Below are 18,041 nucleotides of genomic sequence, written 5' to 3'. Positions count from 1 at the left end.
GAAGCAGGGCTATATGACACAGAATTTATAGCAAATGATCGTTTGCTATAAATTCTGTGACTTGTGGTCCTGCTTCACAACCACCTGATGAAGCAGTGCTTTGAAAGCTAGTGCTTCCAAATAAACGTCTTGGACTATAACCTGGTGTAATGATTTTTTTTTTAACTTTGTCCACCCCAGTTCAACACCAGCACCTCCGAGTCATAGGTTTCGTTTGACATTTTTATATTCTCATGGAGCTCCTTGTACTTCATTTAACCTAGGAGTAATAATTTGTGTTCAGTTGTTGAACGTGACCTACGTGAAACAACATATACTAAACCACCTCAAGTAAACGTGCAAAGCATGATTTACGGCTGTCTCGTGATTAATAGTTCTTGGCTACACTTCCAGGAGCAATTTAAATACAATGCAAGAACAGGGGATGCTATTAGACTGAACAGACCAGTTTTAACTGCTGGCCAGTGCTGAAAGTTCTCAGAAGGAAGTAAAGTTTTAGCAACAGAAAAGAATTGAGTTGGAACATCTGCGGACAGTGTTCGCTAGATCTTTGGTTGATTTCCACACTCGATATTACATAATTTCTATTTAATTTTATGAAACCCTTTTGTAGTGGAACCATTTCTATTAGGATCAATTGAATAAACCCATCCTAATGGATGAGAGAAACTCTGGTCCACCAAACATGACCTTGTTTGTTTGCAGACATACTTAACTTTTTTTGAATGAAAATTTAGAGAATGCAAAGGATGTTAAATTTTTTTAAAAAAAAGTTTCTGTTGCAAGTATTTTGATAAACAGGTCGTGATTTGATTTTGAGATACAGTGAGAATGTTTGCCTCGAGGCTTTGTAACTTTACACGGTACTGGTAAGATTTTATTGTTTAAATGTTGGCATACGTTTTGTTCAACATTTCGCAATACCTTTAATATAACACTACAAGTTAACTCTGTCGATGATGATGGTTCACTCATCATTCAGAAGTTGCACGTTGAAATTACAAGTGCAAAAAGAACTAAGAAGTTGTCTTAAGATGCTATGTTCAAAAATCAGCCATTTGATTGAAGAATGAAGAGCCACAGAGAACTCTTTTTAGAGAGTAGAGGGCAGCAGAAACAGGTGTAGATCTAAGCATGTTTGGGTAATCATCAAGCAGTTTCAGCTACAGGACCACAAGCGTCTTGCTAGGAGTAGCTCCAAGCAGCCGAAGGACAATACACATGATTGCAGACATGGCAGGATCAGTGTTTTAAGAGTTTTTAATGCTAATGAGCAGAGGATCAAGGGATTGCTGATGGCCTCGGGAGAGAGATGAGAATGGCTTGAACAAAAATGTTGGCAAATAGCTGGAATTCCTCATTGCCTTTTGTGCTGTAAATTCTGTGTAGGCCTGTTGTATTATTTCAGATGGTCTTTGTGGACACAATACAAGTTTAGAAGGGATTAATATTCTATGATTTATGAACACTTAATGGTAAGGTCCAAGGGAGTATTGCTGAACAAAGAGACCTTGAAGTGCAGATTCATACCTCCTTGAAAGTAGAGTCATAGGTAGATAGGATAGTGAAGAAGGCTTTCCTTTAATGGTCAATGCATTGGTTACAGTAGTGGGGAGGTCATGTTGTGACTGTACAGGGCATTGGTTAAGCCACTTTTGGAATATTGCGTGCAATTCTGGTCTCCTTCCTAGGTGAAGGATGTTGTGAAACTTGAAAGGGTTCACAAAAGATTTACAAGAATGTTGGCAGGTTTGGAGGATTTGAGCTACAAGGAGAGGCTGAATAGGCTGGGGCTGTTCCCTGGAACGTTGGAGGCTGAGGGGTGACTTTATAGATGTTTATAAAATCTTGAGGACATGGATAGGATAAATAGACAAGTCTTTTCCCTGGCGTGGGGGTATGCAGAATTAGAGGGCAAAGGTTCAGGGTGAGATGGGAAATTATAAAAGAGACCTAAGGGCTACTTTTTCACGCAGAGGGTGGTGCGTGTATGGAAGGAGCTGTCAGAGGAAGTGGTGGACTTCCAATTACAGTATTTGAAAGGCATCTGGATGGGTATATGAATAGGAAAGGTTGAGAGGGATTTGGACCAAGTGCAGGCAAATGGGACTAGGTTAGGTTAAAATATCTGGTTGGCATGGACGAATTGGACAGAAGGGTCTGTTTCTGTGCTGTACATCTCTATGACTCTATTGAGCACTGTGGAAGCATGTGGTGTAAAGTCTGGAAATTACACCAGCCAGTTTTATAGAAATTCATCAATGGAATTTTCAGTCTTTATAGGGCTCCTACCAAGTTTGTAACCTTTTTGAGGAGAAAACCTTTTTTGTCAGATTCCTTACTCTGATTGTATCTGCTGGCAGATCCCTGGTTATTGTAAGTATGATGGATGGTCGCATTGCAGCATTGGATCCAGAGAATCATGGAGTCAAGCGCTGGGAGCTTGATGTGGGTGCTGGTTCTTTAGTCTCAGCCAGTCTCAGCAAACCTGAGGTAAGAGGCAAATGCCATAGTCTGCAATATCTTCCAGTTCTATATTGTAACCTTCTTCGTTTCTGCTTATGTCCATCTACCCAAAGCCACACTGATACAAACATCTGAAAGATTTCTTGCTTCCTATTCTCCACCTTCTGTGGCCTTCAGCTCATTCCACATGCTATCCCACAATTAGACATGCTGTGCCGAATTTACTATATTTGTGGACTTGTCCATTGTGTATTTGTAGAACCAACTCCTGTCCTGCACCTTGCTGGAGCTCTGGATTACATCAACTTTGGCCTCTCTACAATTCCCTGTTTACTCTGGCCGTTTGTTCAGCTGTTAAGCTCAAACTCCCTTCTTAATCTCTCTCTCTGCCTCTCCAACCCACCCTTTTCCTCAACATCAACCTCAAAACCCACTTGAGAAACCTGTTTTAATTTGAGCCTTTAGTCTTCCCACCTAAATTGATGCTGGTCTGAAGAAGATGTTTTCATCTGCAAAACCTTTTCAGATTTTTTTTTAACTATTCAAGGTTCTTGTTGCAATTTCTATGTTTTGTTTTTAATTTGTTGGCGCATTGCATTGTAGACATAGATCAGTTAGTAATGCTTCCAACCTGTTGTGGGGTAAAACCCTACTGCAGACCTGGTACGTGTTTAAACATGTTTAAAAAGAAAATTCATGTTCATGGGATGTTGCTGTCGCTGGCAAGGCCAGCATTTTTTGCCAGTCCCTAATTGACCAGAGGGCAGTTATGAGCTGATGACATAGTTGTATGTTGTGTGTAGCCCAGACTAGGTAAGGATGGGGCAGCTTTCTTTCCCTAAAGTATGTTAGTGAACTAGGTGGGTATTTATGACAACTGATAAGTTACATTAATATTAATTATACATCTTTGGTGCAGAAAGGACCTAATGTGGGCTTCCTGGCTCAAGGGTAGGACCACCACTATGCTACAAAGGTCCTTCTAAGGGATATTAACTTTATTTTTTATATGAGCACAAGTGGAGATTTTTTTTATTAATTTGTTTGTGGAAACTGAGAATTGAACCCAGACCACAAAGCTCTAAGGTATGGACACTACCACACAAGCTCTCCTTAATTGATTTTAAATATCTTCATCTGTGACAGTGGGATTTCAACTTCTCTTTTCCCAGAACATTAGTCTAGGACTCTGGTTTATTAGTCTATTAACATTACCTCTTTCAATTGTTGCTTCACTGATTGATTGGTTTCCTAGATGTCCTGCTTGAATTCACTTTACCACTGTGACACCATTCCCCCCGTGTGGAGGGCAAAATGCAGATATGTATTGTATGCCTGCTGAGAGTAGTTTTTTTTAAACAGTCTGTTCAGACGTGTTATGACACACATCCAGGGCCAGTGGAGCTTGAACCCTGATCTGGTTTGGAAGTAGGTACACTACCACTGTGCCACAAAAACCACTTCTAGCCAACATTAGAAATGTAATATTTTGTACTTCTGAAGCTGGTGGGAATCTAACCTGGGTCTCCTACCTCAAAGATGGGGATGCTATCACTGTACCAGAAGTCCCCTTTTTGGAGCTAGTTTCTCTTTCCTATCTACAGATGCTCTTAGGTACGACTAAATGTTTGTTTGGATTCCCATCACCAAATCAGTTGTGGCCACAGAAGAGGGACAGTTAGTCAGCCAGCAAATATGATACTCTCCAAAGCTTGCTGCCTGGACCTTTTAATAGACAACTTGGCTAAGCCCAAGGGAAGACTTGCTTGAAGGTCCTCTGACGTGGCCACAACTCTGCACTGAAGCCTAAAGATCAGGAGCATGGGGCTGAAATGCAACCTTAGGCTAAACAAAAGATTTTTAAAATAACAATAAAGGAGGTGCATTCACCCACAACTAATATGTACATGATCCACAGACTCCACAACATGTAAAACAAACTGTTGGGGTGGGGATCTGTGAACTGTTGTGATCTGCACTTATGTTGGACTCCTGTGCACAACACTCTTCACATCAGATTCCTGACAGAAAGTTGAGTATTCCTGCAAAAGGAGCCCTACACTGGCATCCACATTTCATGGGCGTAAAAAAGTACTCCAGGCATGTCTGGGAAGTTGAAGTGGACGGTGCGCAATAACAGCCCATATAAAAAGGATCTCTTGCCAGGTGGAACGATATGTAGGGCATTCTCATGAGGCACTTCAGATTGTAAGGAGGTTCAGGAATCTGGGGCCAAAGTGAAATTCCATCCGAGCAGCAGTACATGCAGACCAGATTGCTGCACACCTCGTCCTCCAACTGGTATCTGAGCACTGACATTTTTAGGCCATGACTTTGACTTTCTTGACAGGACTTATAGAGAGGTAGACATTGCCCAGATAAAAGAAAAAGACAGATGGGTAACAGTTAGGGGACAGAAAGGGAACCGGCAGGCAGTGCAGGGATCCCCTCAACAATAAGTATATCGTTTTGGATACTGTTGGCGGGGGGGGGGGAATGACTTGCCAGAGGAAGGCAGTGGGGCACCTGCTGCTCAGAAGGGAAGGGGGAAGAGGAGCAGAGCAGTAGTCATTGGGAACTCGATAGTTAGGGGGACAGATAGGAGGTTCTGTGGGGATGAGAGAGACTCCCGGTTGGTGTGTTGCCTCCCGGGTGCCAGGGTCCGTGATGTCTCTGATTGTGTTTTGGGGATCCTTAGGGGGGAGGGAGAGCAGCCCCTAGTTGTGGTCCACATTGGCACCAACGACATAGGTCGGAAGAGAGATGGGAACTTGAGGCAGAAATTCAGGGAGTGAGGATGGAAGCTTAGAGCTAGGATAAACAGAGTTGTTTTCTCTGGTTTGCTGCCTGTTCCATGTGCTATTGAGGTGAGGAATAGGGAGAGAAAGGAGTTGAACACGTGGCTACAGGGATGGTGCAGGAGGGAGGGTTTCGGGTTTGTGGATAATTGGAGCTCTTTCTGGGGTAGCTGGGACCTCTACAAGCAGGATGGTCTTCATCTAAACCAGAGGGGGACCAATATCCTGGGTGGGAAATTCACGAAAGCTATTCAGGTGCATTTAAACTAATACAGCAGGGGGGATGGGAACCAAAATTGTAGGACAGGTACAGAAGAGGATGAGAGTAGGGAGTTCCAAAATCAAGTTTCTGACATTGACACTGGCAAGCGAGAACCTGGTTTGAAGTGTGTGTACTTCAACGCGAGGAGCATCCGAAATAAAGTGGGTGAACTGGCAGCATGGGTTGGTGCCTAGGACTTTGATGTTGTGGCCATTACGGAGACATGGATAGAGCAGGGACAGGAATGGCTGTTGCAGGTTCCAGGATTCAGATGTTTCCGTAAGAGCAGAGAAGATGGTAAAAGAGGGGGAGGTGTGGCATTGTTGATCAGGGACAATATGACAGTTGTAGAAAGGATGTTTGGGGACTCGTTAACTGAGGTAGTATGGGCTGAGGTTAGAAACAGGAAAAGAGAAGTCACCATGCTGGGAGTTTTCTATAGGTCTTGCATCTAGACTAGAAGAGATTGAGGTTCACAAGGAAGAGGTATTAGAAATACTGCAGAGTGTGAAAATAGACAAGTCCCCTGGGCTGGATGGGATCTATCCAAGGATCCTCTGGGAAGCAAGGGATGAGATTGCCGAGCCTTTGGCATTGATCTTCAAATCATCATTGTCTATAGGAATAGTGCCTGAAGACTGGAGGATAGCAAATGTGGTTCCCTTGTTCAAAAAGGGTAGTAGAGACAACCCTGGTAATTACAGACCAGTGAGTCTCACTTCAGTTCTGATCAGGGACAGTCAGCACGGTTTTGTGAAGGGTAGGTCGTGCCTAACTAATCTTACTGAGTTTTTTGACTAAGTGACCAAACAGGTAGAGGAGAGTAAACTGGTTGATGTGGTGTATATGGATTTCAGCAAGGCGTTCAATAAGGCTATTATACAAAATGCGGATGAATAGGATTGTGGGAGACCTAGCAGTTTGGATCAGTAATTGGCTTGCTGGAAGAAAGCAGAGGGTTGTAGTTGATGGAACATGTTCATTTTGGTGTCCAGTCACTAGCGGCATACCGCAAGTGTCGGTGTTGGGTCCACTGCTGTACGTCATTTTTATAAATGACCTGGATGAGGGCTTAGAAGGATGGGTTAGTAAATTTGCGGACAACGCTAAGGTTGTGGATAGTGACGAAGGATGTAGTAGGTTGCAGAGAGACATAGAAAGGATGCAGAGCTGGGCTGAGAGGTGGCAAATGGAGTTTAATGTGGACAAGTGTGAGGTGGTAAACTTTGGGCGGAGTAATTGGAATGCAAAGTACTGGGCTAATGGTAAGATTCTTGGGAGTGCAGATGAGCAGAGAGATCTCTGTACACAGATCCCTGAAAGTTGCCACCCAGATTGACAGGGTTATTAAGAAGGCATACAGTGTTTTGGCCTTTATTAATAGAGGGATTGAGTTCCGGAACCAGGAGTTTATGCTGCAGGTGTACAAAGCTCTGGTACGGCCACACTTGGTGTATTGTGTCCAGTTCTGGTCACTGCATTATAAGAAGGATGTGGAAGCTTTGGAAAGGGTGCAGAGGAGATTTACTAGGATGTTGCCTGATATGGAAGGAATATCTTATGAGGACAGGTTGAGGGCCTTAAGGCTGTTCTCGTTAGAAGTGCATTCAAATCGTCATTGGACAGGCATATGGACGGACATGGAATAGTGTAGGTGGGATGGGCTTCAGATTAGTATGACAGGGCGGCGCAACATCGAGGGCCGAAGGGCCTGTGCTGCTCTGTTTCCTTCCACCACGTAATCAAATCCATGATGGATTAGTGAGAACTGATACTTATTTTGTACTTTTGTGAACTCCCTTAACTTCACAGTGCTTGAGAGAGATACTGTGAGCTGGAGGAACTGGGTGGTAGATATTTTCTAATCACCCTGTTCAGAGATGTTACGACACACCTCTGGAGCAGCTGGGACTTGAAGCTGAATGTTCCAGCTTGATAGCAAATTAGCCTTTTTGTATACTGTTTGAGGTATCTTCTGAGTCCCATCATCGATTGCAACCTTTCTTCATGCTCGTATGTTCTCTCATTAGCTTTAAGGCATTGTCATGAATTGGATGTCTGTTGTGACATGGAAGTATTCACTAATCCAATCAGGATCAGTCTGAAGTTGGATTAGTGCCAAATACAGCTAGTTAAGTTTCGAGTTACATCTGTGCTATGAACTTTGTAGCAAATATGATGCAAGTTTAGAGACAATAACATGATTTTAGTAGAAGCTTGTGTGGATCCCCTTGGCGTTGAAATGTTTACCCTGTAAATTTATTCAGATTATAGTAAACTCCAGAGTATTGTTTACAATTCTTTTGGTCATTAGTGACTCAGATGAGGCAAAGAGAGTAAATATTTGATATTGTGCATAAACATACACATCTTAGTTCTCAAAGTTAATTGTTATTTTCATATTTATTCAACAGCATGGTAATGTTGCTATACTGTATAGCAGCTTACAATACGAAGGAGTAATTAAAAACTAACCCATTCCGTCTATTGCTATGCATGTCCTAAGCTGCAAATGATTATGCAACCGTCTCAGTAATCTATACTTATGGATCAAAATTTACCAGGAAATGTCTCTGCATCTCTCCTATTCTCTAGTCGCTAATTTTTCAAATAATGGCCACCAGCATACATTGGGGGGGGGGTAACAGTATGTATCATCTACAAGATGCACTGCAGTACCTGTCAAGGCTCCTTTTGACAGTATGTTCTAAACGCATGACCTCTGCCACCAAGGCAAAAGTGAGTTCTGCAGACGCTGGAGATTAGAATAGAGAGTGTGGTGCAGGAAAAACACAGATCAGGCAGTATCCGAGGAGCAGGAGAATGCACGTTTCGGGCAAAAGCCCTCCATCAGGAATGAGGTTGGGACCCTTGTGGGGTGGAGAGATAAATGGGAGAGGGGTGAGGCTGGGTGGAAGGTAGCTGAGAGTGCAATAGGTGGATGGAGGTGGGGGTAAAGGTGATAGGCTAGGGCAGAGGGTGGTGCGGATAGGTGGGAAGGAAGATGGACAGATGGGGCAGGTTATGAGGACGGTACTGAGCTGAAAGCTTGGAATTGGGATAAGGTGGGGGAAGAGGAAATGAAGAATCTGTGGATTGCATCATCGATGCTATCGGGTTGGAGGGTCCTGAGGTGGAAGATGAGGCGTTCTTTCTCCCAGTCGTTGGATGGTAAGGGAGTGGCGATGGAGGAGGCCCAGGATCTGCATGTCCTCTGTGGAGTGGGAGGAAGAGTTGAAGTGTTTGGCCACGGGGTGGTCAGGTTGGTTGGTATGGGTGTCCCGGAGATGTTCTCTGAAGCAGTCTGGGAGCAGTGGGTACAGTAAATGACGTGTGGAAGTGCAGGTGAAACTTTGATGGATGTGGAAGGCTCCTTTAGGGCCTTGGACGGAGGTGTGGAGGGAGGTGTAGCAAGAAGAATAAGGGCATCAGCTAATTGGAAATGCCGCCACGTACAGTCCTGAGTTAGAAATTTACTACTTCTTCACTTTCATTAACGTTGATGTGTCTACACCAAATGGGTGGTAGTGGTTCAAGAAGGAAGATCATAGCACTTGAATAAAGTTAGAGATGGGTGTAAATGTTAGTGGCACTTTCAATCCATGAATAAATCTTTCGAATAAACTGAAGAGAGTTCAATGCTCCAAATTCTATGAGCTTAGTTTGGTTACATAAAAATATTGGCAATTTAATGACTGTTTCCTTGGAAGACTAGAACACCTTTGAAATAGTTTGCAAAGTGTTTAATAATTAAATAATAATTTAAATAAGAGACTTCATTAACAAATTGGTACACCAGGCCTTTAAATATTTGATCATACTGCAATTTCATTGTATCAGTGCCTCTTATTGTTTTGTGGTCAATTCCAATCAAAAATAACAGTTGCGATATGTTTTAAAATTAAATGAATAATTGCTTTCTGACTTTTACTGCTGCTATGTCAAGATTTGACCACCTTGTCCCCTGACAATATGGAATATAATTAGGTTATTATATGGAGGTTGGCTGGATGGCCAGTTGCTTTGTGATTCAGAGCGATGCTAGCATGGGTTCAATTCTTATATCGGCTGGGGTTACCATGAAGGTCCCTTCTTCTCATTATCGCTCCCTTCAATTGTAGTGACCCTACAAAGAGAGCAGAGTCTTATAAGGTTCAAGGGTGATAGAAACTTTACCTTTTTAAACTTATTTTTATGCATTTCGCACTTTGGATTATTTTTGTGCTGTCTGAACATTTGACTTGGGGGGGGGTAACTGGTAGTTAGCTGTTAGATTACATTTATGTTTATATTCTAAGGTGTTCTGCTGATTTTGCAGTTTGCTTACAAGGTGTGAGGCAAGCTAAATACTTCCATCATTTGACTATGAAGGACTTATGCAGTAACCATTAAAATCCCTGGGGTCGGGGAGTCCAGAACTAGAGGGCATAAAAGAGATCTAAGGGGCAACGTTTTCACGCAGAGGGTGGTACGTGAATGGAATGAGCTGCCAGAGGAAGTGGTGGAGGCTGGTACAGTTGCAACATTTAAGAAGCATTTGGATGGGAAGGGTTTGGAGGGATATGGGCTGGGTGGGCAGGTGGGACGAGATTGGGTTGGGATATCAGCATGGACGGGTTGGTCCGAAGGGTCTGTTTCCGTGCTGTACATCTCTATGACTCTATAAACTACGCAATCTAAATGAGAATAGGCCTAGAATAATAACTTTTTGACCTCAATGGTATCTTCTGTGAGTGACATACAGTAAGCTTTATCTCTGTGTTCTTCTCAAAGCTGATTACAGCTTTTGATGAGCTTGACCACACCATTCTGCTCCAGGGGATTTCAAGACTGGGGGAACATTTTTGTGGTGAGAGGAGAGAGATTTTAAAAAATGAGTGGCAAACTTTTTACACAGAGTGGTTCTTGTGTGGAATGAACCTTCTGAAGAAGTGACCAAAGGGTGTTTATAAATTTCTTAAGGACAAAAGGGTAACTAGGGAGAGAATAGAGCCCCTCAAAAATCAGCAAGGTGGCCTTTGAGTGGAGCCACAAGTGATGGGGGAGATACTAAACCAGTATTTTGCATCAGAGTTTATTGTGGAGAAGGACATGGAGAATATAGAATGTAGGGAAATAGATGGTGATATTTTGAAGTGGAGGTGCTGACACACACAAGTGGATAACTCTCCAGGGCCTGATCAGGTACCCTAGAACTGTGTGGGAAGCTAGAGAAGTGATTGCTGGGCCCCTTGCTGAGGTGTTTGCATCATTGATAGTCACAGGTGCGGTGCCGGAGATTGGAGGTTGGCTAACAGGGTGCCATTATTTAAGAACGTTGGTAAGGAAAAGTCAGGAAATTCTAGACCAGTGAGCCTCATGTCGGTTGTGGGCAAGCTGTTGGAGGGAGTCCTGAGGGACAGGATGTACATGTATTTGGAAAGGTAAGACTGGTTAGAGATAGTTAGTCAGTATGGCTTTGTGCAAGGGAAATCATGTCTCACAAACTTGATTGAGTTTTTTGAAGAAGGAACAAAGAGAATTGATGATGGCGGAGTGGTAGATGTGATCTATATGGACTTCAGTAAGGTGTTCAACAAGGTTCCCCATGGGAGACTGGTTAGCAAGGTTAGATCTCATGGAATACAGGGAGAACTAGCCATTTGGATCCAGAACTTGCTCAAAGGTAGAAGACAGAGAGGGTGGTGGTGGAGGGTTGTTTTTCAGACTGGAGGCCTGTGACCAGTGGAGTGCCACAAGGATCCGTGCAGGATCCACTACTTCATTTATGTAAATGATTTGATGTGAATGTAGGAGGTATAGTTAATTTTATGATGGTGTAGGTGTGTACTGTAACTTTTGAGAGCATGGAAGCTAGCAAGGATTGGCTGAAAGCACAGTGTGCTGAACAACTTAAAAATCTAACATTTAACTGAAACAAATAGCTGGAGTTGTGTTGCCATGGTACAAATTCAAATTCAGCTAATCAGTTTAAATTATGCCCCAGAGACCAAAATCCAATCTAATTTGAATTTAGTGTTTTGATGACATCAAACCAATGAAATCATCTGATGTTTTGGGGTAGAAACTGGATTTTTTGAACGGTTAGAGAGAGAACAGCAAAGAGCACACAAGTAAAGACTGCCAGCAGAAAAGCTCTTAAAGAAATTTGTGCAGCAGAAGACTGAAGCGGACAAGAGAAATCTACAGAGAAAGTTTGACGTCTGAAGGTGACAACTGGTTTTGAAATTGATTTGCCGTTAAGAGGGAATTTATTGGATCAGTATTGTAGAGTGGGAGGTAAAAGATAGGTTTAAGAGAAAGGAGTTGTAAGTAGTGGTTCTAATGTTCTCTGTTGGACTTAAATAATTTAATTGTTAATGTTTACTGTAAATAGTGAAATCTTGGAAAGTTTTTGCCTCTCAAAATTTGTTAGATTATGGTGCGAGGTGAGCTTCTGTGTCGGGTTGAAATTAGCCGAGGGGTTTACCCCATGTCGTAACATGAGTAAGTTTGCAGATGACACCAAAATTGATGTAGTGGACAGCGAAGAAGATTGCCTCCGAGTATAACGAGATTTTGATCAGATGGGCCAATGGGCTGAGAAGTGGTAGATGGAGTCTAATTTAGATAAGTGCAAGGTGTTGCATTTTGGAAAAGCAAATCAAAGCAGGACTCTTACGCTTAGTGGTAAAGTCGTACAGAGTATTGCTGAACAAAGAGACCTTAGTTCGTAGTTCCTTGAAAGTGGAGTCGTAGGTAGCTGGGATAATGAAGGAAGGTATTTGGTATGCTTTCCTTTATTGGTCAGAGTATTCAATATAGGAGTTGGGAGGTCATGTTGTGGCTGTGTAGGATGTTGATTAGACCACTTTTGGTTAGTGTGCAATTCTGGTCTCCTTCCTATGGGAATGATGTTGTGAAACTGAAAGGGTTAAGAAAAGTTTTACAAAGTTGTTGCGAGAATTGGAGGATTTGAGCTAAAGGGAGAGACTAAATAGGCTGGGGCTGTTTTCCCTGGAGTGTCGCAAGCTGAGGGATGACCTTTTTGTAAAGGTTTATAAAGTCATGAGGGGCATGAATAGGATAAAAAGCCAAGGTCTTTTCCCTGGGGTGAGGGAGTCCAGAACTAGAGGGCAAAGGTTGAGGGTGAGAGAGGAACATATAAAACGTACCTAAGGGTCAACATTTTCACACAGGGTGTGCGTGTATGGAATGAGCTGCGAGAGGACATGGTGGAGGGTGGTGCCTCCTGCTGTCCCTCAGCAGCACAATCAGAAAACATAATGTCAGATTTCTCTCACATGCTATTGTAACCTATCTCGACCTCAATACTATCCATGTCATCCAACCTCACTGCCTCTTGTTACCTGTAGACTCAACTGTTCCAATGCTTTCCTGAACTGCCACCCATTTTGTTTGCAATCCTGTGAATTGAGCTCAACCAAAGCTCTGGCTATACCCTAACTTGCACTAAGCTTTCTTTGTGAGTCATAGCTCTGCTTGCTGGCCTTATTGCTCATAGTCCAGCCAAACGTTAAGTTTCAAAATTCTCCATTTTGGGATTTCAAATCTTTCCATTACTTCACACTCTCTTACCCCATGTCGCATAGTGCTGTGATTTCAATATTCCTCCAATTCTTAAGAATTCTTAAGGCTTAAGGACATCTATTTTTGAAATTATAAACTCTCTAATTCTCACTGTGAATCTCTTTCTGCTCATTGTATACGCTGTTGTTCATTATTTGTTCGTGAAGAATCTGTTGAGATGCACAGTTAAGACCATTACGGAACACTTCAACCCCAGGGCATCAATGTCGACTTCACCAGTTTCCTCATTTTCCCCCCCAAACGTCACCCCAATTCCAAACTTCTAGCTTTTGATCTCCAGCGTCTGCAGACCTCACTTTCTCCTCATTTATCTCTCCACCCATCAGGCACTCTGCCTCTATTCCTGATGAAGGGCTTTTGCCCGAGACGTCGATTTTCCTGCCCCTCGGATGCTGCCTGAACTGCTGTGCTTTTCCAGCACCTCTCTAATCCAGATCCATGTATTGATTTATGCCCATTCTTTCTTCCTCTCAACGACATATTAGTTCAATTTTTGCTTTTCACTTGGTTCATGGATTGCAGATACTACTGCAGCAATATTGTCTATTGGAATTGCTCTTGAAATTGCTGGTAAATGGAAGCACTGCAATGTGATGGGTGCTTTCACAGTTTATAGAGTTAGCACAGCAATCAACCCCAGCCAAACATAATCCCAAACTAAACTAGTCCTATCTTCCTGTGCTTGGTCAGTTTCCATCCAAACCTTTCTTATTCATGAACTTGTTCAAATATCTCTTAAACATTTTAACTGTATTTGCATCTACCACTTTCTGACAATTCATTTCACACATGAACCACTCAGTGTTTTTAAAAAGTTGTCCCTCATATCCTTTTTTAAAAACTTTCTCCTCTCACCTTAACATTAATGCCCCCTATTCCTGAAATACCCCACTCTATGACCCAATCCTAGGGATTTATCTACCTTTATGTATTTTGTACTCTCCATCATCTTCAAATGTTATTCTCCATTTAAATAATCACCACCTGTATTCTTCTGGCCAAAGTTCACACCTCACATGTTCCCACAATATAATTCACCTGCCTAAAATGCCACCTCCTACCACCCTCCACTTACCGTTAGTGACACTTAGGGTTTTGACACAGCGATCATTAAGGAATGACAAAATATTGTCAAGGTTGTGTGGCTTGGTGGGAACTTGCAAGTGGTGGTGTTCCCATTATATCTGATGCCCTAATTCCCTAAATGGTAGAAGTCATGGGCTTGAAAGATGCTTTTGAAGGAGGCTTGGTGAGTTTCTGCGCTGCACGTTGTGCATCGTATATACTGGTCCTACTGTGGATTTACTGTGATAGAATACCAATCAAGCAGGTTGCTGTCCTCTGGACACTAAGTTTCTTGTATTGTTAGTGTTACACATATATAGATGAAGAATATTCCATCATACTCATCCCAACTTGTGCCTTGTAGGTGGTGAATAGACTTTAGGCATGCAGAGGTAAGTTATTTGCCACAAAATGTTTAACTGCAATATTTATATGGCTGGTCCAGTCAATTTCTTGTTAATGGTACCCCCCAGGATGTTGATGCTGATGGACTTGGGCCTGATAATGTAGTTGAATATTGGAGTCATAGCAGTAGTTGTGCCTAGTACTTGTGCAGCGCCAAAGCTGCTTGCCAGTTGCTTCCAGAGTCTGAATGTTATCCAGATTGTGCTCTTATTGTTTGCAGGCTTTGTTTTTGCAACTCCTAAGATAACAACGAGCAAGAATGAGTCGCTTGGCCCATCAAAGTCAGAGTGTGGTGCTAGAAATGTACAGCTGGTCAGGCAGCATCTGAGGAGCAAGAGAGTAGACTTTTTGACCATAAGCTCTTCATCAGGAATGTGGAGGTGGGGGTGGGGGGTCTGAGAGCTAAATGGGAGAGGGGTAGGTAGCTAGGAATGAGAAGTGGGGGTGATGGTGATAGGTCAGAGTGGAGACTGGAGGGGATAGGTGGGAAGGAAGGTGGACAGGTCGTATAGTTCAAGAGGGCGGTGCTGAATTGGAGGGTTAGATCTGTGATAAGGTGGGGGGAGGGGAGACAAAAAAACTGGTGAAATTGACATTGATTCTATGTGGTTGGAGGGTCCCAAGGCAAAAGATGAGGTGTTCTTCCTCCAGTTGTGCGGCTAGGATTTGGCAGTGGAGGAGGCCCAGGACTTGCATGTCCTTGGTGGAGTGGGAGGGGTGTCGTTCCATTCCCGCATCAAAGCAAAACACTCAGACACACTGTATAGTTTTACCTCCTTCATCTTTATTCTGGGCCCTGGAGGGAGAGAGAACGATCACCCATGTGCACAGGGACATAGGTTCTCAGTCTTCTCTGGAACAGCAGATTTTTTTTTAAAGGCAAGTCCCAGGCCTCTGGCAGCAGCAGTGGTGGAGACCCTGGGGAGGGGCCCAAGCTAAGTCCCAGGCAGCACCAAAGCGAGTCCTGGGCAGCAGCGGTGGAGGTGGGCCTCTGGCAGCAGTAGTGGTGGAGGTCCTAGGAGGGGCCCAAGGTGAGTCTCAGGCAGCAGCAGTGAGGCAGGCCTCAAGCAGTAGCAGCAGAGGCAGGTCCGGGGTAGGGTCCCAGAGACCAGCAGTGGGAGTGGGTCCCAGGCAGCAGCAACACTCCCTTAACCTGGGTGAGGCTCTGGCAGCAGCTGTGGAGGTAGGCCAACAGTAGATTCTTAATGAATTATATCGTCACTTCAGAGAGGAGCATCCAGATAAGGCAACATACATTTTGATTGGGTGACCGTTACAATCAGTAAGTGTCAGTAGTAGGGATTAAGCCATCTGCTGTTACGTAATGAATGTTCTAACCTTGTTAATTGACTTCACATAATGAATACTTTTCACCTTGTTCACTGACTTTACATACTGAATGATTCAACGAATGCTTTCCCATCTTGATAACCTACTACCCTTGCCTCCAGTACCTCATTTACTGCAAGTTCTTATCTGAGTCATGTTTAGCTGAGCCTCTTGTTTCACAAAACTCAAAACTTAACTCTTTCCCTACGTGCTCATACCTTACACACTTTCTCAGGGGGAATTGAAGTGATCGGTCACAGGATAGTGGGGTTGTTTTGTGCGTGTATCCCAGAGATGTTCTCTGAAATGTTCTGCAAGTTGACGTCCTGTCTCCCTAATGTAGAGACCACATTGAAAGCAACAGACACTGTAGATGAGGTGTTTGGAGGTGCAGAGAAATCTCTGCCCGATGTGGAGGATCTTTTGGGGCCTTGAATTGAGGTGAGGGAGGAGGTGTGGATGCAGATTTTACCAGTCTTGTGGTGGCAAGGGAAGGTGCCAGGAATTGAGGGTGGGTTGGTTGGGGGTGGGGTGGGGGGGGGGTCGCGAGTACCTAACAAGGGAGTCGTGGAGGGAATGGTCTCTGTAGAATGCTGAAAGGGGTGGTGAAGGATATATCTCGCTGCTGGTGAGTTCTGACTGTAGGTAATCGAAATGGCGGAGGATGATGTGTTGTACCCAGAGGTTGATTGGATAGAAGGTGAGGACCAGACGGGTTCTGTCCTTGTTGTGGTTGGAAGGATGGAGTTCAAGGACGGATCTGCAGAAAGGTGAGGAGATGCACTGAAGGGTATTGTTGACCACATTGGAGGGGAAATTGCAGTCCTTGAAGTAGGAGGCCATCTGGGATGTTCTGGAATGGAATTGGTCCTCCTGGGAGCAGATATGGCAGAGGAACTGGGAGAAACGGGTTGTGTTTTTACAGGAAGAGGGGTGGCCCATCAAGCCTGTTGTGGCATTCAACATATTGTGGCTGATCTGGTTTTAACCTCTGCTGTGCATTCCTGCAAATTTCTGAAATCTTTTTCAATAACTATCTATCACTGCCTTAAACACATTTAGATGCAGAATCTTTCAATATATTTGGAGGATGGAAATTTGAAAGACACTCAAAAGAAAATACTTCACCATTTTAAATGGGCAACCTGGTATTTTTAAACTGTAACTAAATGGAACTGATTGATCACTTCAATTATTATGCCTGACCTTGAGAGAGCAGAATATCATTGACAATTTTTGATTAGAGCCCTAGCCTGAGAAACACATGCACCAGTACCCTGAGACTGAGATGATTGCATTTCAACAATCTACGCCATCTTCCTTTTATGTTTGGTGCGAATCTAATCAGTGCAGTGCTTTCTTCTGGTTCCTGTTGTCTTCAATTTTGTTTGAGGTCATTGATACCATGCTCAACTATACTCTTGCCTTACCCCTCTCTTTTCCTCTTGCAGCTAACTATTGATTATTTTCCCATGGTTGTTATGTGGTTCTAGTGGAACCCATAATAAGCAAACACCTTGTTGCTGCATGTTATCACTGTTGACAATATCTTTTATCATTTTGAGGATACACTGGAGCAATAGTTGGCAGGGTAATAAACTTGTGATTTTGATGCTACTGTTACACATGTACTGTAAATGCCTTGTAAGTAGGTCAAATGACTAAGCTAACTTCTTCAAATGCAGTTGTGCTGACTTGTGGATTTAACCATGTACTATGGTGTGTGGATATGGGTTTGTACATTTGCAAGTTAAACATTTCAGCCTATGCCTATTTAACTTTGGATCTTTTAAAAGAAAAAAAAATTCTTGGCAACATTTTTATACTTTCATGTGATTGCCTGTAAACACTACATTCTTGTGACTCAGAATGTTGACTGTTCCATTGGAGGACTGGTATTCTTTAAGCAATTATGCTCTGATATCAGCATCCAGTCAAACATGAAGGTTACTTCATGCCCTCCACCACATCTCTTCCACTTCCCGCTCCTCCGCCCTTGAGTCCCGCCCCTCCAACTGCCACCAGGACAGAACCCCACTGGTCCTCACCCACCACCCCACCAACCTCCATGTACAACGTATCATCCGCCGTCATTTCCGCCACCTCCAAACGGACCCCACCACCAG

General features: G+C 43.4%; 1 protein-coding gene across 3 annotated transcripts in view; it reads left to right on the top strand.

The window, feature by feature from the left end:
- Positions 1-18,041, top strand: part of eif2ak3 (eukaryotic translation initiation factor 2-alpha kinase 3) — an 81,688-nt gene that overhangs the window by 1,437 nt on the left and 62,210 nt on the right. For all 3 annotated transcript variants that reach the window (XM_043698756.1, XM_043698669.1, XM_043698574.1), the window contains exon 2: positions 2,364-2,493. In XM_043698756.1, the coding sequence (XP_043554691.1) occupies positions 2,364-2,493 (130 nt within the window). The remainder of the gene's footprint in view (positions 1-2,363; positions 2,494-18,041) is intronic.

This window comes from Chiloscyllium plagiosum, chromosome 1 (assembly GCF_004010195.1).
Source record: "Chiloscyllium plagiosum isolate BGI_BamShark_2017 chromosome 1, ASM401019v2, whole genome shotgun sequence".
In the NCBI taxonomy this organism is placed as follows: Eukaryota; Metazoa; Chordata; class Chondrichthyes; order Orectolobiformes; family Hemiscylliidae; genus Chiloscyllium; species Chiloscyllium plagiosum.
This window is presented reverse-complemented; position numbering and strand designations above follow the sequence as displayed.